Source organism: Manacus candei, unplaced genomic scaffold (genome assembly GCF_025592945.1).
Source record: "Manacus candei isolate 608988 ecotype Guabito, Panama unplaced genomic scaffold, ASM2559294v1 h1tg000034l, whole genome shotgun sequence".
Lineage (NCBI taxonomy): Eukaryota > Metazoa > Chordata > Aves > Passeriformes > Pipridae > Manacus > Manacus candei.
In genome coordinates, this window is record NW_026138082.1 from 13941211 (window position 1) to 13966267 (window position 25057).

General features: G+C 34.6%; 1 protein-coding gene across 3 annotated transcripts in view; it reads left to right on the plus strand.

Annotated features, from left to right (window-relative positions):
* Positions 1-25057, plus strand: part of AK9 (adenylate kinase 9) — a 59616-nt gene that overhangs the window by 1163 nt on the left and 33396 nt on the right. For all 3 annotated transcript variants that reach the window (XM_051792345.1, XM_051792347.1, XM_051792346.1), the window contains exons 2-15: positions 68-197; positions 2639-2702; positions 5899-5951; positions 6035-6131; positions 9902-10014; positions 11675-11866; positions 12555-12680; positions 14835-14909; positions 16300-16401; positions 17716-17855; positions 17938-18118; positions 18479-18623; positions 21009-21142; positions 21809-21965. In XM_051792345.1, coding sequence (XP_051648305.1) covers positions 81-197; positions 2639-2702; positions 5899-5951; positions 6035-6131; positions 9902-10014; positions 11675-11866; positions 12555-12680; positions 14835-14909; positions 16300-16401; positions 17716-17855; positions 17938-18118; positions 18479-18623; positions 21009-21142; positions 21809-21965 — 1696 coding nt within the window. In that variant the 5' untranslated portion in view covers positions 68-80. The remainder of the gene's footprint in view (positions 1-67; positions 198-2638; positions 2703-5898; positions 5952-6034; positions 6132-9901; positions 10015-11674; positions 11867-12554; positions 12681-14834; positions 14910-16299; positions 16402-17715; positions 17856-17937; positions 18119-18478; positions 18624-21008; positions 21143-21808; positions 21966-25057) is intronic.

Consider the following 25057-nt stretch of genomic DNA (forward strand, 5'->3'; position numbering starts at 1 on the left):
TACCTTGTAATTCAGTTCCACTTGAAAGTCATTTTACACATATGTAACTACTGTATTTTTCTCCCAGTCTTAGATAATACATGGCTTCGCAGGAGGAAAAACAAGCTCAGCCCTTTACAGACATCTTTGATGAAGATGAGGCTGAAAAATCCTTTCTGTTGTCCAAGCCCACTTGCTTAATTATCTTTGGAAAGCCAGTAAGATGTCAGATAGAAATTTTTTCTTCAGATATTTTGCTAACAATTTTACTTTTCCTTTCAAAGCATTAGTTTAGCTATGCTACTGAAAGGATCAAACACCTACTTTTTCACCTTTTCCACTCTTCAAATCCTTCAGAGTGTGGTAAAGATTCTGATCTCATTTAATGAGGCCAATTTTTGGCCTGAGTGATCGGTCAGGTACAATTAAAAGTGTTAAAAGTTACATGTTGCTCAAAAAATTTCTTTTCACATTGACAACTGGATGGTTTTTATTTTTGTGGTGGTTTAACCCCAGCCAGCAACCAAATCCCACGCAGCCACTCACTAGCCCCAGTGGGATGGGACAGAGAATCAGAAGGGTAAAAGTGAGAAAACTCATGGGTTGAGATAAAGACGGTTTAACAGATAAAGCAAAAGCCACACATGTGAGCAAAGCCAAAGAAGGAATTAATTCACTGCTTCCCATGGGCAGGCACCCCCAGGAGAGCCCCATCGTGTGAAATGGTTACTTAAGAAGACAAACACCATCACTCTGAATGTCCCCCCTTCCTTCTTCTTCCCAGCTTTATAAGCTGAGCATGATGCTGTATAGTATCCCTGTATAGTATCCCTTTGGTCAGTTGGGGTCAGCTGTCCCAGCTGTGTCTGCTCCCAACTCCTTGTGCACCTCCAGTCTCTTCACCAGCGTGGCATATGAGAAGCAGAAAATGCCTTGTCTCCATGTGAGCACTGCTCAGCAGCAGCAAAAACATCTCTATATTAACAACACTTTTTTTCAGCACAAATCCAAAACATGGATACTTGCTACTATGAAAAAAAAATTAACTCCACCCCAGCCAAAACCAGAACAATGTTATCAAGTATTCTAACTTTTAAAAAACTTGATGGATTAAAGACATAAATAACCATAAAAGAACCTTAAGGTTAATGTACTGACTTACAGACGTGCAGTGAGATATTACATATCTTAACCTTAATATTAAAATTCTGACATAGTTATATATCATGTATTTGGGAACATCTGAAATCCATCAAGGTGTCCCAATAAGGTTTTTACCTCATTTCAACTATAATTCAAGATCTCTCTTTTTCTCAAATAATTTGTGGCCTCCCATACTTAGGAAAATGCAATGTTTTATAATCCTAAACTTCTCAGATTTTTCTCTTTTACCAAATGTAGGAGACTTTGTGTGTGGGTGCATTACTCCCTTAGTTTGCTGAAGGGAGTTCTTTTTTTGGTACAAGTTTACTGTATAACATGTCGTATGGCTATATGCAGTTAAAATGCACTCAGCTCAGTAGAAAACTACACTGGACTAGCTTGTCTAATTTTATACAAACATTAAATTTCTAACCTCACGTGAAAAAGGTAACTTTACATTTTTTAGACTAAACCAGCATAAAATGCTCATTGAAAAACAATAAAAAAATATTCTCATATTCTCAATCATTGCTTTCAGTAGATGCTTTACATTAATACAAATTTAAGAAAGGGTTAAAACTGTACAGTCCTTACCAGGAAAACAGAGAATTAAATAGTCTATTTTTATGATAATATTTTTTATTTATATGACTGATGTGTAGAGCACCTATCTTATTTAAGATAGATCTTTTTAAGTTAAAAACATAGTGCCATTAAACCAAAAACAAATACATATACTTACATCACATCTGTAAGATTTAAGGTGTGAGAAGCTGGAGTATTTGCTGATACACGGTTAACTGGGAATTGTGATTTATTTGTGGATTTTTACTATGTTTTAATCACAAAATTTATCTGGGGCAAGCAAACTGTCAAAAGAGGTCTTCGTATATGCCCTTGGAAAAAAGGGGCACAATCCTAAGGGTGGAAGATGGTGAGTTACAAAAAATCCCACTCAGGTAGCTGTACTCCTAGATGACTCATTTTTCTTGATTGTGTCGGTTCCTCAAGACTCATATAAATGATAAAATAAACATTTTGTCAGTATAAAACCAAATTTGTGGACTAACAAGGGCAGTTTTTAAGCATTTGTTGTTTTAGTCAAAGAATATTATCCCTATGTATCCTACTCAGAAAGGCTTGAGCAGGTTTGCATCATAATAGGCTTTGAGGCTGAAGATAATAAATTTCAGTCCTAAAGGGTTTCTCATAGGAATATGTAGGCAAACCATAGCTGAATTTTAGATAGAGTTACTCAGAAACAGTCTTTGATGATAATTAACTGCAAAGGGCATTAGCAGTATATTAGCAATGCTAGGCAGTATACAATAGAGGATGGTAATAAAAGAGTGTTCTGTGTTTGCCCAGTGCATAACTCAGAGGCCCTAATCCCAATGGTAGCTTGTAGGTGTTTTTATCATATGAAAATATATTCTTTATTGTGTGATATGTTTGCAGGGTTTTTTTGTTTTTGTTCAGCCTGTTTTTCTTTTAAAAGTGTATTTTTTGTTTTAAGGGTTCTGGAAAGAAAACATTAGCTAGAAAACTAGCACAGAGATGGAATTCCATTTTCATAGAAGGTAAACATACACTGTATTTGGAACATTGCAATTGTTTCACAGTATCTTTTGGTTTAGAATGTCCTCGCTGTTCCCTGTAACTCAATAAGGCGTGTTTCTGATTCCAGCAAAGGCTTCTGATAAGGACCAAGTAACCATTTTGCCAGAAATACAATTGCTGATAATGGCTTTTTAGTTATTGAAAGTCTTAGAAAATCACTGTGGTTTTTTTTTTCATCATAATCAAATTCTATTCCCAATCCTGTAAGGTGATTCATGTGACCCTTCTTGTTCACATGGAGGCAACTCATTCAACTCCAGGGAGCAGAGACATTTTCCAATACAGACCATGAAAAAATAGAAGGATCTTTCTTTTCTTTTTTGGGGCATTCAGTGCAAGGTGGTTGTCCTCCAGGAAACAGAAGCATAGCTTTTGTATCACTACAAGTAGTAAAGGAAGTAATGGGAACTGGCATTTTCAAATTTCTAAACCAAAAATACCCCATGGCTTATTTCAGAAGGTGTAGTTTATTTCTCCCACCATGCATTTACCAGAATAAAAGGTGTCATTTAATTTTTTAAGCTATTGAGCTACATTTCTGACAGTCCCTCTCATCAAAGATTTTTGAAGATTTATAGAGTAAAACCTGTTATGTATTACATTATCTTATTCCCTATAAACACATTGCTTGAGATTTCCTTTTCATTTTGAGTCATCTCAGAAAGAAAGTTCCTACAGAAAAAAATTAAGTCTCTGGAAGTTGTTCGGGGTTTTTTTGGTCCTAATTTTGTCAGCAGTAAGTAAAGAAACGCTAAAAAAGATGTAATTTTTTTAAAGCCCTGGTAATATTTTTATATCTATGACATTATAATTCACAAATCTTGATTCTTTCACTGTAGTTTTATGAAAGAAAGAAAACTTTTACACCACATATGTCCTACCAGTTTGAAGAGTAATACAATATTTTTAAGTAAAAGAAGCACAATATAACCTTAACTATGAAGCAATTTCTTGAGTACCTCTTTGAGAACACCAAATTATAAATCAGATGTTATGGTATATATGTGTAAATTGTTCTGATTATGAACTTATTCTTTACATATCATTTATGCTTAAGTTTTGTCATTTAAATTTGCCCCCTGGTATTTTTTTATTGTTCTAATGAAAACCCTCTAGTGGACAGGGTAACACTTCATATTCCTGTGAGTATGTAGTTATTTATCAAATGAAGCATCTTTATCTTCTTTTGAAGGTTTGGAACTCTAACATGGTACAATTCAGTTTTAATAAAGTGCTTTTTGGACTTATGTAACTATAGAATTTTAAATTCATATTATTGTATAACAAAAAATTAATACCTGTTCCAAAACATAGATCAGACCAAAATCAGAAGGCACCTCAGAAATGTACTTAAGCCAATCCACTCTGTTTGAAAGTATTTAAACCATTACTGACAAATGTCCATCAGATATGTTTTTAGAATCTCTAGGCAGTCTATCTCTGTAACACAGCCTTTGCCATTAGAAAGTTTTTCTTATGACTGATTAAATCTCACTTCCTGCATTTTTAAGCCTTATTTCTACTAGATTCAGAGAATTATTCTTTTCTAATTTTGCTCATGATATTTCTTTTAATCTTTTGGTTAGTGTACCCACACAATATGTGTACACACATATTCCTTCAACTTTTGCTAATAATTTTTTTTTCACTTTCTATATCAAAAAAGAAAGAAATGAAGAAATTCAACATATATGAACACGAATAATTGAGTTCAGAAAGGACCTCCAGAAATGACTGAGTCTCAAACTTCCTCTCAAAGCAGAGTCAACTAGAGAGGGTTGCTCAGTTGAGTCTGGAATATTTCCAAGGATGGAGACTCTATGTCCTCTCAGAGGAACACTTTACAATATTTGACTACCTTCACAATGAAGAATTGCTTCCTAATTACCCCATTCAGATTTCTCACGTTCCTACTTATGTCTGTTGCCTCCTGTCCTAATTGCACTTCTGTGAAGACAGTGGTTCTGAGTTTGTGATCTCCCAGTAAGTTTTAGACAACAGTAAGATTTGTCTGTTTTTCTTCAGGCTGAACAAGGCCAGTTCTTTTGGGCTTCCTAGTACATTCAACACTTCTAATCATATTGGTGCCCACTTCTGGACTTGCTCCAGTGTAAAAATATCTGTCCTGTGTTGTGTTAAAAATAAACCAAGATAGAGAATTATTAAATAGGAAAGGTGTTTGCAGTCTTTTTAATTATAATACTTTCTATCTATTTATCCAATGAATAGGTCAGTACTCATAAATAAAACAGGGCCAGGATGCACACAGATTGCTGATTTTCAGTTGTCTGTATCGTTTATTAGCACATTCCCTGTCTCAGCTTTGACCCGCGGCAAATGCTGTTCTCCCAAGCACCCATTCATTGTATGAAGGATGGTATGTGCAACAGTCAGCATTAATAGTAGGAACAGTTGGAAAACAGCCACTGTGTTTGAGAAGAAAGACTACGGCCGTATAGGCATGAGCCACCTGGTTTCAGACATTTCCCTGACCTGGTTTATTAGTAATATAAATGTAGCCTTAAGGGTCATTCTTGAAAACTTTTGTAAAGTGTCTGCTTATTTAATTTGTACAGAAGTGTGAAAGACTTCCAGGATCGTTCTGCTATGATGCCACTGTCCACAGTGGCAGAGGGCAGGTCTTTGAATTTAATGAATGTCAAATTTAGTATTCATTTAATTTTAGATAATTAAACTATGTAAGAAATAGGTTTTTAATGACTTTTTTTAAGTAGATGGTTTTGTATGTCTAAGCAGTTCTGCTACATCTTGCTTTTAAAATTTAGGAAGGGATTGAGCTGAAATACTTATCTATGGATTACAAAGGAATAATGCTGATTTAATATAAATCAGTAGTAAAAATAATCCTGCAAAACTGCTGTTGTGCATTTTTCTGTAGTATATACAGGGTTAAATTGTAGGGAGAAACAGCTACCCAAACCTTGCCAGAAGGCTCCAAATTCTGGGTGGGCAAAGTACAATAATGGCCCTAATTATAATGGCTGTTCATTCAAAAGTAGTCTGATTGCTTGGAACACACATACATACTCTGATATGTGTATGTGTATGTATTTATGTATCTGCATCTACCTGTCTGTATAGAAAATACTTTTTATTAACTATTTTAATTTTCTTCTCTCTGATGTACTCTGTCAGCTTCAGAAGTAATTCAAACAAATATTCATGAAGAAACAGAATATGGACTTAAGGTAAAAGTCTAACCTTCTAGTGAGTTTTTCACATTCTTGACAAATCCATATTGTATAATGCTATGTTTTGCATTTTGCCTTAGTGTCAAGAATTGCTTTTTAAAGGTGAAAGTATTTCTGAGGAACTGGTTACTGAAATGGTTCTGCAAAAGCTTGAGTCACCAGAAGTTGCTCATTTTGGTAAGTATGTTCGTAGCCTAAACTTCTTAGAATGTGCTAGCTGTAATTTTCATAGAATCGTAGAATATGCTGAGTTGCAAGGGACCCATCAGGATCATCGAGTCCAGTTCCTGGCCCTGCACGGAACCATCCCCAAGAATCATACCATCTGTGTCAGAATATTGTCCGGATGCTTCTTGAACTCTCTCAGGCTTGGTGCTGTGACCCCTTGCCTGGGGAGCCTCTTCCAGTACCCAATCACCCTCTGGGTGAAGAACCTTTTTCTAATATCCAACCTAAACCTCCCCTGGCACAATGTCAGGCCATTCCCTCAGGTCCTGTCACTGGTCACCACAGAGAAGAGATCAGTGCCTGCCCTTCCTCTTCCCTTGAGGAAGTTGTAGACTGCGAAGAGGTCTCCCCTCAATCTCCTCCAGACTGACCAAACCAAGGGACCTCAGCCACTGCTCAGCAGGCTTACCCTCTTTCCACACTTCACATCCATTGGTGCTCAAATATGATTTATTTTGTATTCGATGGTAACACCTTTTTTTGTGCTCTTCAGGTTGTGAAATATCAATAAAATGAATGTGTTTAGGGATTAGCTTACCAATATGGAAGATCAGAAGGTGTCATACTAGTCCTATGTTGTGTTAATTTTGAGAAAATTATTTTGCCCCAAATTTTAAGTGTTGCTATGACTCTCACTTGAGGCTGTCAAGACTAGTGCTGCAGATCTTGCTAGTCTGAACCTGCTTTCCTGAAGAAAAAACAAATACACTGCTAATGGAAAGAAAGTAAAAAGGAAATGTAGTTTTTTTCCTCATTCTGACTTTTATTTGAAATTTCCATTATAGGAGAGAGACAGGTGTAGTGGCAAGAAAATTTTAAGTTCCTTCGGCTCTGAAAACTAGCATGCTTTTTAAGCTTTCAGTTGCAATGGGTTTTTTTTTCTTCTCTAGTCCAAGACCCAACAGTTTTTCAAAATATGCAGCCTTAACTGATGAAGCCAGGCTTTTAAAACAGTATAAAAAAAGACAGAGAAATAGGGAATAAATGAAAAAAAAAAAGGTATGATGTGGACAGAAAATTTGCTGGAAGAGTTATCAGCAGAAATGCCAGTCTCTTAATCCATATGTTAGGACTTTAATAAAGGCATAAGGAGGTATCTCTGTTATTGGAGTTCCCCTTTTTGAGTCTGCCTGAAGATGTGTGTATCACAGAGGACACAGAGATTCCTAGAGACTGTAAAGTTGATAAAAGTTTGGTTCTTGTAGCCAAGACATTTTCTGTATTACAGATACCCCAAAGTAGCAAGGAATAGAACAGCCAACATTTTCACTATTTTTCCTACCAACTAGAACTGATCTCCAAAACCAGTTTTGTTAAATATTTTGTAGTTCTAATAACTTTTTGTTTAATCAACTACTATCGTAGTATAATCCTTGGGAAGCTTAAGCTTTCAGCAGGAACTAATCAGTCAATTCTCTGTTAATTATTCATTAAAGATTTAAGAAACTGTTTTATGAGAGGCTGAGTTTTTACTTTTAATGTTTGAAAAATACAAGTTTCTAAACACTACACACAATAAGGTATTCTTTCAAGTTATAATCTTCTGTCTTAAATAATAAACATATCATATTGGAGACTGATGTGCCAGAGGTATCCACAGGTGCTAATGCAAATGATAATATTTAAAAATTGTAAGACGCTAAAACCAGATTTTTTTCTTTACTTCCGAAGTAGGTCAGATATGGATCTTGAAAGCTACTTCTTGAAACAAACAGTGTCTCTTATTAAAATAACATAGACACTGTACAATAACAAGCAAACTTGTATTTTAGGGCATTGTAGGTAAGAAAATACAGAATTATAACCTCTGTGTAATTGATACACTTGCTCTTTTCTTTCTTTTTTTTTTTCAAGAGAAAGAAAACCAGAAGTTCATATCAGGTTAACCTAAATAATATTTGCAAAGGAAAAATCTATGTCATTATCACAGGAGGGAATTACTCTATTAGCATGCTCTAAATCAAACCAGAAGCTAAGTTGTTTATTGATTTCTTAACTGACAATCAGCAAACTGGTGATCAGTGAAAAGATTCAATATCAGCCACAAAACAGACAAGCCACAGCACTAGGCCCTTGCCAAATATAATGAACACCTACAAATTTTTGAACATCCTCATAAAACTAATTCCAGGGAGTATACTCAAACTGGCATGGTTATGCACACAAACCCTCTCTCAAAGCTGTGTGGAAGTTAGAAGCACACATTCCCTTTTCTGAGAGTACATGTTCACCTATTTAAGCAGGCTTTCTGTTGGAAATGCAGGCACATATTTGTGTGCCATTTCCTGCAGTCTGCTAAGCCGCACACCAGTGAGAAAGCTCCCTGTGAGCTCACATACACACACTGGGGGAGTGGGTCACTGTGTGTTTAACCTTGTTCTGTCAGTCCAGTAGTTGAAATGCAGATTACTCAGAGCATCCAAGAAGGAGGCTGTTCTGCCAGGCTTAGCCAGAAGGCTGTGGTGCTGGCACACCAAACCTGGTTAGGCTCCTGTTCTTTTGCCTTGCTCTAAGATCTCTTGCCGTGGCACAAATTTTAATGCTTCTCTTCAAGGTGGCTCCTTATCCCCTCAAAAGTTTCTTGGTAATCCCCTGGTTGCTATTTGATCTGGTTGATGGTTGCCATAGCTGTACCTCATCATTGTTAGTCTCCCCACATTATTGGTTTGGGAGCAAACACTCTGTCAGAGAACAAACAGTTTCCCATGTTACACTGCCATTCTCATCATCTGAGCTATTGTTGTCTGGGATGTGCTGGTAAGCAGAGACTGTGCAGACTCTTCACACCTACCAGTTAGAATTCTCTAAAGGTATTGACAACTTAGAATCCAGGATTTTAATTTCCTAGAGGAATGACTATATATTATGCTCTCTCTTGCTTATCCTTTTCTATAAATTTTGCATCTATGGATAGTAATTCCCTAAAGAAGGAGGAGTCTTCACTCCTAATACCTCTTGCAAAGACTGCTATGTTTTTGTGCTGCCCAGACTTGCATTTAAATGTTAGCACATAAAATTCTAAGCATGCACCATTTCTCTAAGGGAATATTATCATTATTTGGCTAAAAAAAAATCCACCCAATTCTTTTTAGTCTCTCCTTCTGGCCTTATAAATATTGATTTTCTTGCTGTAATAGTAGTTCTTGCTGCACCAGATGCAACCGTTAGTAGTTACAGTACTATCCTAGGAACTTGAAGCCACAATTTCATCTGTGGGGCTGAGCACTGTAATAATACTAGGAAAAAAAGTACTATTACCACTATGCTTGTCATATATAGCCAATGTCTGCTTGCCAAACAGGACTCGGCATTGTGAATCCCGAGTGAACAGATGCTTACCAAGTTGGGTGTCTCTGTGTGCATACCGTGTGCATAGTGCCTCCTTTTGAGAGGCACGAGTGTGGTTCAGACTCCCTTCCTTGTCCATAGAAGCAAAGACCTTCCAAGGTTGTAGAAAGCAGGTGGTCTGAGTATGATCTTTAACGTCCTCGTAATTCTTGAGTTAACAAATTTTGGGAGTACTCTGTAAAGTTGAAAACAACACACTTTTCTGTATTTCATCGGAAGTAGACATGGGTGCACAATTTTTTTTAGTAGTGTTATATCATGTACATGGTTTAAAATTGTGCCACTAAATGTATTGTTTAAAGACAAGTAAAACTAGCCTTATATTTGACATAAGCTTCTAAAAAATATGTTTCATAAAATGTATTTGTCAGGTTATGTTCTCAGTGGATTTCCTTCTCTCTCGGAGGAATACATGACTGTTTCACAGCAAATAGAGAAAATAAAGAATCTAAAATTAAAACCGGATTTCCTGATTAACATTAAGGTAATGTCATCTTCATTAACTTGCTCATAATTTTCTTAATTATTAGTAGACTCATATGCCACGTATGCCAAAAGATCATATTTTCCTCTGTGCACTTGAGTATAGTATTTATTGAGGAGCGATAAATTGTTCTCTTTTATATTGGAATGGAATTTCACTATTTTATTCCATTATAAGCATTGCTCAGGTAAAATAATGAACATTTCCTAAAACTTCAGCAGCAGTTACAGTCTTTGCACCTCTACTGAATAGAAGATAGAGGTTTTCAAGAAAAGGAAATTCTGAGTAACATGATTATTATGGGATTTTGGATAAATGTACATCCACCATCCACATATTGCAGGAAAAAATTTCCCACATATGGAAATTAGAAAGCAAATTGTTTTATTTTTCACTCACTAATTGTGAAACTACTTCTTATTCATTATTCATTCATCTTGTTTACAAATCTCAATTTGTAGTGGGACGTACCAGATATTTTACAGAAGTGACTCTGATATAACCAAAGAACCATAAATTGTTGGAAGTGTAGGATTAAGAGAACTTTCTCATTTTAACTTAAAAGAATGGACTTGCTTTCTACTTCCATATTAGTAAAAAAACAAGGCAACAGGGACTCTTCAGACATCAGGCTGACTGCTTTGGCCAAACATCACTAACCTGTCTTATTAGTCAGAATGGGATGGCCATGCCCAAACTGTCCACTGGGAAAGGCCCTAGGCCTGTGCCATTCTCCAGATTGTGCCCAGCTATTCACTGGGGAGGATACTAGCTGGCCCATACCAAACTGCCAGATTCCATGCAGATAAAATAACAGTATATATAGTCATGAACAAAGTTTCAGACCCTTCTTCTTGTAATGTTTTGTTTATTATCAACTAGATTATTTCTCTCTTTTACTTTGAATGTGCAGAATGAGCTACTGAGGTAGCTCTGAATAGTCAGCCTCTGGTCTTGTGCTCCATTCTCATTGGGATTTTGATTCTGGTTGTCATATCTATGTGTTTTTTCAGATGCTAAGCTTCAGGGTATGGATCTATTCTATGGCTTTGCAGATTTAACTGCATGTTTGTTTTAATCCTGTACTTTTAAGACTTAATTTGCTTGAATATGCATAGTAAAAAATTGTGAATGCGTACTTCAAACCTTTTTTCTATGGTCATGGAAAGATCTTAAAATACTAGAGAAACATATTTTTGTGCTACTTTTCAGAAAGTCAGTCTTTGTTTTAATACCAAGTAGTGAGAAATTCCAGTTCTTGAGAATATGTCCTGTATAGTTTCATATGCAGCAGTACAAATGGATATACTAACTGCACTGGAAAGAAAAATGTAATTCTTGACTTCTTGTAGTAACATCATCATCTTCTCCTCTGAGAAAAAGCCTGAGACGAAATGTGCATTAAAAATCCTTGTCCCAAAGTTGAATGAATAATTTTACCTTTTATTTCAGTTTATTCAAGCTGCTTTCACAGATATGTCAGAAATGTAACTATTTTCATTAGATTAAAAGGAACAGAAGAATGGAGATTCTACATAACTCTGGGAATAATAAAATACTGTTATTAGTAGACCAATTTAGAGAAATTTTGTCTCTCCGAGAAAAAGATGTTATAGCAGGACAATAAACACATGATTTCTTTTTACCTATTCCTTGCTAGTATCCAGACTGTGACTTATGCCAAAGAATATCAGGACAAAGGCAACACCCGGATTCAGGGCAGGTATATCAGAGGAGCCAGTGGGATCCTAAAGTTACTGCGAAGCATAAGAAAGAGAAAAATCAGCATGAAGAAGAGGATGAAGAAGAGGAGCAGGAAGAGGAAGAAGAAGAAAAAGGAGGGGAAGAAGAGGTAAATATTGCTAATTTCTAAACAATGCAAAGTATTATAATTTAGACAAAGCGGAACAAATTCTGATACTCTAAAATATCACTACACTACATTATGAATTAATTTTGCTCAACTTTAATCTTAATTCTGTTTCTGTTCTGCTTTAAGAGATGTGAGATAATACTTAAATGGTAGGTTTCAATGACAGCAAGTGCTGATGATTGTATAGCTTAACCTGGATTCATTCTTTAACGCAGAAGTCACTGAACTGTTCCTTGCCATAAGTTAAGAGAGTGCATCAGGAGGAAAAAGGCGACTCTCCATTGCCTGTTTTTGATCTAGGCAAATAAAAGAGTTCTTAAATTTTGTTTATTGTAACAAGTTTTACTGGTATTTGCAGGACACTAGCTCATTTTCTGGTTTTGGTATTACATTACTACAAATGAATTTTCTTTTTTTTTTTCACGATGGTATTAATTTTGAATTCAGGTTGAATTTTTATAAGAGTGGCCAGAGACTTATCAATGCAAGTTCTAGGCACATTACTTTCCATTTGTGATAACTATACATCATCAGGAAAGGATCATGGTCAGCAATCACTGGACTGATACTCATTGCCGTACTCTGCAAAGCTACTTTATTTACCTTTGAGTGAAGACAAAAATTATTTCAATATACTATTTCTGTATCTTTAAATTTTGTTCTGCAGACTGCAGAAGATCTACGTAAGAAAGCAGAATCTTTTCATCAATTAGTGCAGAGGCCTGAAGATATTCTTGAAAATGCAGAGAAAAGAGTTGGGACATATAAGGATATAATGCTTCATCCTCTAGAAGTAAGAAAAAACAAAGTACTATGATCGTGTATAACAGAAGATTTCTAAAACTATCTTGCAGTGTTTTAATTGGGTTTTTTAGTTTGAGATTTGTTGTATGGAGGTGGTCATGCTACAGCATATCCCCAAATTCTGGAATGCATTCTGAAATCAATGATACAAAGTTGTCATCTGTCAGTGAGGTTTGCACTCTGGGATCAAGATCAAGTTTGAGTTTTAAAAGTTGAGTTTTAAAAGGGAAACCATACCTACCACCACAGACGCTTTCTGAGTCTAGTAAGTGAAGAATTTGAAGACTCCAGTGTTTCATCACAATTACCAGAGTCCATTCCAGAATGCAATCCCATAAGTAATCTGCCCTTTACATCCATTGCCTTCCACTCCAATAGATTCCCTTCCTCACCTGCTTCATTGTCTGCAGATCCATATACACAATAATTATCCCATCAGTTTGCTTTGTTGCCTCTTTTGTTTCTGCAGCTATGACATTGTTTTTTCCTTTCCCTGTTGTGTTCAGGAAGGTGGATGTACAATGTGTCTTTTTTTTTTTTTCAATTAAAAAAAAAAACAGAATGGGTCCAAAGCAATAATTTGTTCTTTTATTTTTTTTCCCTATCTCCTGCTATAAGCAACTGCAAAATCCTCATGTTTGATGCCCACTTGACAATTACTGATTATGCCCTTCGATTTCCCTATGGATTATTTAATCCTATAGATAAAATTGTGTAAAACTGGTATAACCCTCATCGCTAGAGTAACAAACTTGTTACTGCTGTGAAGGGGAAAACAAAAGATGTGATATCTTTAATCATTACACAGTCTCACATGGATTTCTCTTGATCAAACTAATGGAAAGTTGTTTAGAATAAATTACCATAGGATGTATATGAAACTTCAACAGGTTCAACACATTCCACTAGTTGGTAGGTCTTACTTAGGCTTCGCTAGTGGTGAATGTATTAGTGAAGATGTTTAGTGGTCCACTAATACGTTAAAAGAACATAGGGTTTTGTTATGTTGAGGTTGAGATGATAAACTGGAAATAAAAGCTTTTAGGATGCACAGTTGACGCTGAGCTGGGATAGGTTGAATGAACTTTGGAGAACACACTTTGATTGCTTGATGAATTGTTAGGATGCAATTGACTGGAAATAAATGTGAAATACTACAGTGAGGAAGGAAACCTAATGAACAATTAACGTGAAATAATTGGCTAGACCTCTGTACTGCAGACAATCTGCAATCTGGGGGGGTTTAGTTAGTCAAAACTGAGTTAATGTATTAGATGTTATTGTATTAATGCAAATATTATGGATGTACGAATAAGACCATAAGAGCATTGTATATTAGAGACATGCAAACTATTATCTTCTTTGTAGAAGAGTATTAGAAAGAAGTAATTAGTTATGATCTATTTTTACTAAAGATAGGATAGATAATTTAATTTATTGTATAGAAGACAGACTAGATGCCAGGAAATGAACTGTGACCATAAATGTAGTGAAGAACTGGAACAGATTATCTACGGAGTTGTCAAGTCAGCTTCACTAAGCTTTTTCAGGGCTGAGGTTAGACCAACATATGTCAGGAATGGACTGAGTATTCTCAGTCCTCAGAGAGAGGCATTAACGATGGACGTGGGAGGTTTGTTTTAGTCTAATGCCTTACTTACTAATGGGAAAATTGAAAATAAGAAAAATCAAATATATTGTTCAAATTCTAAAGAAATTGGGAGTCAGGACCAAAATGAAAACATTGGTCTCATGGCTGGTATTTCCAGGAAATCTGTTATTCACATTGTCATCATTTTCCAGCAAAGAATTAAGGTAGTTAGACAATTAGAAGTTGAACTCATACACAAAATGTTACTGTATCTTGATATTTTTTAGCTCTTTTGCATTTGAGCTAAGACATCTGAGCTTTTTTCTGAACCCATTTTAACTCCAGTTTTGGAACTCTTTCTATATTTATCTGTCACCAAATAAAAGTTTCTCTCCAGAAGATTTTATAAGCCATCAGTACAATAAATCTTGATTTTGCTGAAGTCCACAGGAGTCCATCCGTAGATATGTATAGGCACAGAATTAACTTCATTAACTGTCATTATGTGGTTAACAATACTCAATTGATGAGTATGTCTTTGTTCTTAAACAGGAATTGATGGCTGAACAGAATTGTCAATATCTTATTGAAGTGGATGGAAATCAGCAACCAGATGATCTCTTTGAGGTAAGTAAACTATGCACCAAGTTAACCTCCACTAGAAAATAATTTCTCAATTCTGTGGATTGTTTTCCTGTCAGCAGAATTTTAAGTTGTTTAAAACTTATTAATTTACTATTAGAAAACATGACCTTTGAAATACTTGCTTTCATTGCTCTATTATAAGATTCACTGCACTGCCTTCAGATTTATGTATATGTTACATGAGAATATTTTCAGGAAGGCTACAGACTCTTTTGTATTGTATCCATCTGGTTTAGCTCTTTTTCTGACATGTATTAGTGTAAAATATAATGAGAAATTAAAACATTTTCAGTACTATATATCTACAGAACTGGCCTATTTTGTGTTTGTGTCTAAAATAATAACAGAATTTTTATGAATTTTGATATTGTTTTGCAATGTAATAGAAGACACTTCATTCTTGTAACAGTTCTGCTGAGTGCTTGTGTCTATATTTTTAGCTTATAACATAGCAGCTCATTCTCCCTATTCAAAAACCTACAGTGGTAAGTCTTGAAAATAAATAATCTTATCCTCTGCCTCAGAACTAAGAGTTGCTTCAAATCAGAACCTTAAGTATGGGGTTGAAAATTAAGTAGGAGGTCGTCTTTGACAATGTAGAAAGTGAGCTGCTCCTGCATTTTCTCCTCTGTTGTTTGAAACAGATTGTATCAATTATAATTCTGTAAGTACTATTTCAATTTATGCTAAACTTCACTACCAAGACTGGTCCTATGGACAAAAACCCCCAGTAATCTTGCAGGGTCGGAACATAAAATTTCCTCATTTATGATCTCTTCGTGAACATTACAACACAAAATTTATAGCAAACGCAATCAAGTTATGTAATTATTCCAGCCATTTTACCTACAAGTAAGGTAGAAACAGAAAGAAACAAACAAAGACCTATTATGCAACTATTCCAAACATGACAGAATTGGCTTTTTCATTCCAAGAACACTTGTATTTAGGAAATACTTCTTTTAAACTTAATATCATCTGATTCTCATTGGTAGACATCTGGTTTAAATATCTTTTAAAATAAACTACCCAAAGTTGTATTACTTCTGAATGTGCATAATCTGATTTCCTAAAGAGACTTGCCTCTTTTTCAGATTGGAGCTCATCTGAGTAGTTCCACTGATTTGATCCTTCGCAGCCTATTCCTTTAGGAGGCTTGGGCTTCACAGCATAATGAGGAGATATAAAGACTGTGATTTGGCATTTTCAACTGCCTGTATCTACAAAATAGCTTGTTAAAACTATAAACTGGGCCTCAGTATATATTTAACCATTATATAAATAATAAGTTACAATTTTAAATATGGTTTGGGGGCCCTTTCAGCGGACAAAAGCAGTTTTGATTGGTACTGAGTTGGTATTTTCTCTTCAGTCAGTGGTAATTCAACTTCAGTCTATGGATGTTCGAAATGCAGCTCCTATAATTCGACTGCAAAGTGAACAAGAAGAAGAAACGCTGGGGGGAAAGAAAAACGTAGGTGGGCTTTTCTGAACTGTGATTGACTGTAATAACTAGATTTTTTTCGGTATAAGCTTATATTGTAACATCTTTGCTTCACAGGAGCTAGTTTGTTTTACCGTGCAATAAGGGCATTTTTTAAACCTTGATTTTTCAGAAATGAGAATTTAAGATAAATCTGGGACTGAAATCCACTTTAAAAGTATGAAAATAAAAAGTCTGTCATTACAAAAAAAAAGTTGAGATGATTATAATAAAATTTTGAACAAAATTATTGTTTTAGCAATTAATTCCTTCTAAGAAAATAAAGAAACTTTAGCCAAAGGAAGACAATCTCAGCAACTGACACTTAGCTCAGTCTTTACTCTTTTCCTGAATGCAAAACAATGTGCTAATAGAAGTCCGGCAACATTCTGCCTAACTGAAATCACATTCATTCTATTTCCTGTAATTAATTAGAAAAATGGCAAGTTAGTGCTGAATTTTGCTGAATCATGACAATTATACTTTGTGTCCCTTCCAAATAAAACTGAAAACCAGAAGTCTCTGTATGAATGTCTTCACCTGTATTTAGTTGCACTCATCTTTCCTGCTTCTTAACTAAACTTTGAATATATGAACCATACTCTAACTGGGAGACTCCACCACACATTTTCAGAGAAACATTCCTCCCTTCCTTTTCTGTTTTCTCCATTGCTGACAAATGTATTCCAGGATCTATTCCTGAGTAGTCACAGTCAATGAAAATTCATAAATCCTAATTTTCTGTGTAAAACTGCTATTTTACTGCCTGACTTTGTAGATTCTGAAGGTTTTTCTGCAGTTCTTCACAGCCAGCGCTTGTCTGTACTATTCTGAATAATTTAGAGTCACTATAACTTTAAGATTCACTCACTATTCACCTTCTATAAAAGGTCTATTAAGCTTACTTTATCACATGATATTTCTGCATATCTAAAACACGTATTTTGACCTTGCTATTCCCCGCCACAGACTTTGGTCCTTTTTTTCATCCCCTTTGGAAGAATTCTTGGCCATTTTCTGCCATCTTCAGTATGTGCCTCATTATAATTTTAAACTTCTGAAAATAATAAGTAAAGGCTACAGAAACTATTTTAAGTACTATTTTTGTTAAATAAAGCTGAAAAAATGAAGAATTATATATTCTGAAATATATAATTTTAAAAAAAAAATTCTAAAAAGCATGATGTGGTTTTCTTTTTAGGTTTGCATATTTTCCATCAATATGTTTCAAAAAAATGTAAGAAAAAGGCATATGTAGCTTCAGACAAAAATTACATATGCTGTTATTGCTGTTTTAATAAACAGGATGAACTTTTCCGTGTTCTGTCATCTTACAATCTAATAGCACCCAGATACCGATGGCGTAGAAGCAGATGGGGACAAGCATGTCCTGTGGCTCTAAAGGAAGGTGACATTGTAATGGGAAACCCAGATTTTGCTGTCAGGTTAGCAGAATTTGATACTCAGTTTTCATTTCTATTTAATGAGATAACTGTCCATATCTGTTAGCTTCTCTTCTATTTGAAGTTTTCTAGGTAAAATGTACGTACTGTCATCCCCAGAGGCATTGAAAACATTTATGTTGAATCCACGGCCTTATCTCTTACCACCAATGCCACTTCCTCCTTGCAAAGTATTAGTATTTGGTCCTCCATTCTCTGGAAGAACAACTATTTGTAACCTACTTGCACACAAATATAAAGGAAAGGTAGGTTTATAAATGTCTTATGTAGCAAGGGTATCAGCTGAGGCTTGGGAATCAGTTAAGCACATTCCTATTCGTGTTGTGTTATTAACATACACATTACAAATATATGGGTTACAGAGGAAATATCATATTTCAGAGAAATTCATTTATATGAAAGTAGCTGCATTTCAAAAATACTTTTAGTATTAGAATAATTATTAATTAGCATTAGAATATTATTAATAACTTTTGTATCTAGGATAATTAAATATAAATGCAAATTAAAAATAACCCTGCACTGGAATTATATGTAGATTTTTATGGATCAGATGTTATATTTCTTTTCTGTGATATTTGTATTTTTTCAAATAATTTCACTAGGTCCTTGATATGGCCGAACTCATTCAACCCCATATAGAAGAATCAAGAGAAAAAAACGCTGAGCAAGTGCAAAGGGATGCAGTAGAAAAGGCTATAACAGCAGTGAAAAATAGGTTGGAATTAGAAGAACAGTCAGGAGAAACAGGTGAACAAAGTGTTCTATGGTCTTTGAAGCTATCTTATTTGATTTAGGTTATTTAACTGAAGCAGTTGCTCTCACTTTACTTAAAAAGTTACAGTTGTTATGGTTCGTGTGCATTAAATATGAACTAAAAGAACACTCAGTGAGGGGGATAGCTTAGTAGAATTCAGTATATATATACATATAAATTCTCTGAATTTGAGGACCATTAGTATTAAGAAAGAGTTTTCTGAGCTCTGAGCTAAAAGAAGAAATTGGTTCTGACTGATACTTTTTGAAAACTTTCCATTTGAATGACTTCCAGTTAAGTTAAATCTCTACAAAACTGAAATTCTCTTCAAGAAAGAAGCTTGTCAGCTAGGCTGATGTGAATCCACAATCTACAGATTTTACACTCTGGAGCAGCTTCCAAGTATGCTGTCTCAGATGGCACATTCACAAGTCACTCCAGCTCCAGTCACATTTAGACTCCTTAAGCTGCCCTGGTTTTTGCAGCTTGAATTCAGAAAATATTTTGAAAAGGTGAAATTGTTAAATTGTTAAATATCTTTAAAACAAAATGTGTGGTTTTTTCCCAGGAAATTTAATGGGGACTTTTCAAAATATTTTTTTTTTAAATGAAAATTCTCCACTGAATTAGAATTGCCTTTTCCAGTTAGCTCTCGTTATGGTTCAAAGGGACAACCAGGCCACTTTGCCTTATTCAAATAAGCAAGGAATCACTATGTTTGACTTTCTTATGGCTTGATACATATCTAACAAGGATTCAGTATATTCCTCTGGTGCTGCAAAACAGAGGCTGACAGTGATGAAAAACCTTTGGCCTTGCAATAAGAATAATGGTGAGCTATCACACCAAAATTAAAATCATTAACAGTGTCATGTTCCAGATTCTTGGCTATGTAAAGACTTTTCAGGACAGGTATGTGAAATGATATCAGGATTAAAGAGAATCCTAATTAATAACCTGGGAGAGCTCAGGCAATTTTATTGCAAAACAGAACTACAAACAGATGATGTGTTTTCACTTAAATATCTTTTTATAGCATAAGATTGTTTCAGAATTTTTTAATAGATAAGAATAGGTGCTAATTCACACACAAAAACTAAAGGAAGAGAGGATCTGGATTCAGAAGTAGGAGTATTTGCCACCTGAATATGAGAAACTTAAAAGTATGCTAAGTTTTAACTTGTTGAAATGCTTAAACAGATGAAATATGTTTGTAAACCTATTATGGTTTACAAATAATAGTAGTTTTTGCATAGAGAGCAGACTTTTATTTCATCTCAAACAAGATAGGTTGTTAGGTAAATCCAATTAATGAACATTAATGAAATATATAGAGAGGGAGCTAAAATCAAAGTTAAATAAATGTGGATTGTGAGGTAATTTTTGCAAGTTTCTTTGACTTTTTAAAGAAAAACATTTGTTCTTTCAATGATATTCTTCCTTTAATTTATGACATCCTGTATCAGAAAAATATACCAAAGGGAGCACTAAAGAAAGATGCAGAACTGCAGAAGTAGAATATAATATCTTTAGCTATGATAACTGTAAAGTCTGCTCCGTTTGGGGTTTGGGCTGCATTGAGGTTTTTTGCAGAATGGAAATTAGTAAGTTATTGTCCCTTACCCAGGGACTTTGTAACTTGGCAAAAATAACCTGATAAATTAGTGTTAATTTGTGCATGTAAAAAGTAACCACATAATCATGGAAACATCTTGACATAATCACAGAAAGTAAATATGAGCTTTTTTCCAAATTATACTGTTAGTAGATAATGCAGTTGGCTAAAACAGTTCTTCATCAAATTTTATCAAATTAGTATGTTAACTGTAAAAAGAGTGTTCCTTAAATTTTTTTTTAATAATTACAGTTGTTGTGCCAGCCATTAATAACAAAATATGGGTCCAATAGGAACGTTTTGTACATCTTAGGTAATGCAGGCTTCTTGATTGTTGAAAATACACTGCCTTGATCTGTGATTTGTATTGATTTTAAAATTAATCTGGTCAACCTTTTGATTCAGAAATCAAAGAGAAATCAAATCCAGGGAAATTCTCAGGTGCTGCAAGTGCCCGACTGTGATTGTTCTAGTACATAAATGTCATTCTATTCATATTGAAAAAACATCTCACTTAGTGGTAAAAAACACTGAACAGCTAAAGTGGTTGAGTTTTTTATCATGAGAGAGCAAACCAAGATCCTAGAACTTATCTTTATGAAACATTTCCTAGAACTGCATTCGGAAGAACTGGTTTTTGATTCTTTCTCATCATAATTGTGTAATATTGCTTAAAAATGACTACTGGGCTGTAGTTATGATTTAACCTTTTATTTGATTCCCATTAATTTGGGAAGTGCTTTAAAAAAATCTGTATTGTTAGAAATATCAGAGATAACTGCTGACCACCCAGAAGTTCAAGCGATGGTAGAAGAAGCTATGAAAAGTGCATCAGTCTCTGAAGCTACACTGTCACCTCAAATATATGCTGAAGTATTGGAGGGAGCTATTGCAGAGGTAAGACTACAAGTACTATATAGCAAAGCATTTTTTTCCTAAGAGCAACTTTTAACAGTTTATACATTATTGATATATGTTCCTAATTTTTCTGTTTGAAAGATCAGTTTAGTTTATAACACAATGCCTGGAAGCCTTCATACGACTGAGGAGAAACTGAGCAGGATCATGAAAGACAAATCTATTGAGGACTAGTTTATATATGTGTATATACACACACAAACTATTTCTGTCTTGCAAATTACTTGGGCTACAAATTGTTAAAGCATGGGAGAATTATCTGAGGGATCACTGTATGGTTGCCCTAGTCTTACATTCTTAGTCACTATTAAACAGCTCAACACCAGATACAAGGGTTTAAAAATAATTGTTTATGAAGGTTTATCCAAGAATCTTGAATTGTTTTAAATTTGTTCAATTGTTTGTAACTACTGAAATTGGAATCTAAGTTCTTTATAGCAAGCTTAAAAATCACTATCACAGTTATCTCTTTTTGTTTAAAATGCTTTTAATTTTCATTCAGAAAATGTCTTATTTTTTATTGACCTGAAATGACAAAAAGGAAAAATCATAACATTTAGAAAATCATTTTGTGTTGTACAGTCTTTTTTGTACAACTGACAGACTTAGTCTTTTTATATCACTGAACCTGATGTTCTGTTACAGCTAATGAAGAAGAACAAAGACAGGTTTCCTGGCGCTCCGGAAAAAGGAGGATGGGTAGTGGATAACTACCCTCTGTCAGTAGATCACTGGTCAGCTTTATCAGAAAAGCAACTCCTACCTGACACTGTTATCTGTCTGAAGCATACAGAAAAAGATGGTTAGTAAATGCATACTAGTGCAATTTAATATTTTCTTTTTTTTTTCCATGTTGATATCTGTTTATAAAGCACACAAGAAAAACTACCAGTTATGTTCCATTTATAAAGCGTCAGGGATCTAGAGAAGAAATAATTCAGTGAATCAACGAGAGTACCCCAAATTCTTACAATTTGGATTAAGGGAATTACACAGAATTGAAAACCAGAACGCTTTGCAAAAGCAGTAAAGAAAATTTCTCCTACTTACAATCAATTTTCAATTTTCTCCTATTTGCAGTCATTAGTAAATACCAGGGGACTCTGGTACTTTCAGATTTTTGCATTCTGTGTCTGGCTGGCCACTAGCTTGCGATGTGGCTCTCTGTCAAATTCCCCTGTGCATTAGTTTCCCTACTTGAAAAATCATGTATGAAATTTCTTTGCTTGAGAGAAAAGGGGGAGAGAAACACCTGTATGTAGATGTATCCTGTTCTCCATCCTGAGATCAAAAAAAAAAGAATAACTTCTTACCCAGATTGATACAATAGCTTAGTATCCATGAATTCAGAGGAAGGGATTTTTACTTCATTGTTTCAAGCAGGAAGGAAGGCTGGTATCAGGCATGAATAACTGAACAGATTCATATACTGTTAGAAATTTTGCCTGCCAAATCAGGTCTTAATGGATTATGGCTGCCTAATTCATACTACAACACAAGTTTAATTGACCTTTGGGAATGTTTGGTCATTGCCTGTCCAACCCAGTCCATTATCAAAAGGTCTTTCAGTGGCAGAAACTTCCATTCAAGAAAGGCGTGATGGATCTATTCATATGTAGTTCAAGAAAGCTCGGTAGCTGCCCAACACTGGAATCAGTGCAGAGAGCTTTTCAAAACCTTGTTCCTGGATATAAAAATCAACCTGAGCACATGAAGGTTATACTGTTTACTCAGAACAGATTTCTTGTTAAAAAAAAGATTTTCGGAAGCATGTCATCTGATCAGCTAATCATTCTCACAACTCAGGTACCATACCTAAAACTACTTAGTCATGTAGCTTTGTGAGATTTCGTAACACCTTAAACATCTTAACTGGAAGTCTTTCAGTGTGGTTGGAGCTCATATACAGACTAAATACAGAGTGAATATTTCTAAGAGAAAGTTCTAGATCCAGTGTTTGTCAGAAAATTGTATTTGCTATATCTATCATTCAAGACCTCATCTCAGATACTTTCAGAGTGAACTTAAGGGCAAATTACATTTCAGTGCCTCATCTCTGCTTCCCAGACATTCCAAGCTGCAGAAGAATACCAAGACTAAATTATCTAAAGGTGGCTTTATGAACTATATTCTTTTAAATTCCTTTCAGTTATCCTCTGTTTTTCAAAAATACATTTAATTGAAAGTATTGGTTTGAAATATAAACCCTTCGCACAGAAATGTCATCGCTTCAAATCAACACCAATGTTTCTAACAGTTAAGTGACATCTTTCTCACAGATAAAATTTAGATAAAAACACATTTTATGTTAGTTGATTATGTAAGATATGGGAGGAATAAGTATGAGTAAAGTGAGATGAAAGAGATGATGTCTGCTGTAGCCTTTGGCTAAAAGTGTAGCTTTTTGCTTATGGATACACTTACTTGAATTTAGCTATTTTGTTTCATTTTGTTCAGTTTATTCTTTATTTTTATTTGGGCAATTGTGTTAGCTCTTTGTTTGATTCCCACTAATTTCTGTCATTTAAATAACCATGTAGTTGTGGATTTTACATTTTCACAGTATTTGAGTCATTACTTTGTAAGGTATTCCCTGAACTACTCTAAACTGTCTTAAGTGCACTGATGAAAATGAATTTTAGCCACACAGCCATATATCATAAATCTATTTGCCAAGGTAACTAAGTCAATAGAGTTCCTAGTAGGAACAGCATATTCTTCATTTCTGTCAACCAGCTGTAGTAGTAGAGGTATGTACATTATTTATATTTTATTTGAATATTTTTCATTTATTTCTTCATAGTTTTCTTCATACACATGCAAACAAAATAAATGTTGGAGTAATGTGTGATATATATAACGTGTGATAAATAAAGCCTTTCAGTTCTGTCTCCCCTTACAGCCTTCATCATAACCTTCCAGTATCCCAGACTCAGTTTACTAGGTGCTTGAAATTGAAAACAAAGCTCTAAAACCATAGAAATCAACAGTATAACAACATTTCAGCAGTATATGTGCTTTTTGTTGACTTTAAAAAGAAGTAAGATAGTTGTCTATAATTTATTAAATAATATTCCTAACTCAATAACTTTTGTTTTATTCAGATGCCTAAAACTCATTACTGTTATGTAATTGTACTGCAGAAGTCTGTATACTGTGTAGACCATACTTAGCAAATAGGAAAGAAAATAATTTTGTTATTATTTAACTTTTATTTTACCTATCTATAACAAGGCCTAAGTCATAAAGGTACTATAAGATAGACTGAATATGATAACATGCTTTTAATTTTTAATGATGTAACATTTCACCTACTCTCTGAAAGAAATACTCTAGCCTTGTAGGGTTCTTTAAATTACATAGAAGCTTTTTAAAAAGTCCACATTGTAATTTTCTACAGTTTCTAATAAAACACACAGCTCTTCTCCAAAATGAATGAGTTCTATAGTATTGCCTATAAAGGCTCTATCATCAGTGTCCGAAACAACAAAGTGCATCTTAGTTTTGAATATCTAACTAATTTTGATCTGAGTACATCAGAATAACATTTATTAATGATAGAAGTAATAACGTGATGTACACACTTGTGCTCTTAACATGTGCTAAGTCCTTGCTCAGAGTAAATCATGTTTTCCTATGCCTACATTTTATTTCAATAATCAAACTGACTCACCGAAACACTTCAGTCATGCTGCTCTTCACCTGACATCTATTTCTCTTGGAGTGCCATCAGCACATTGCTGCAGCTTTTCTCCCATGTGACATGTCTTTACACCAATATAAATGAATGATATGTTCACAGTTTTGGTTGTTTGGTTTGGAGTTTTTTTATATGTGACAGTTATGATATAAAAATGATTAATCAGAAAAATAGTCCAGAGTCCAAATCATACA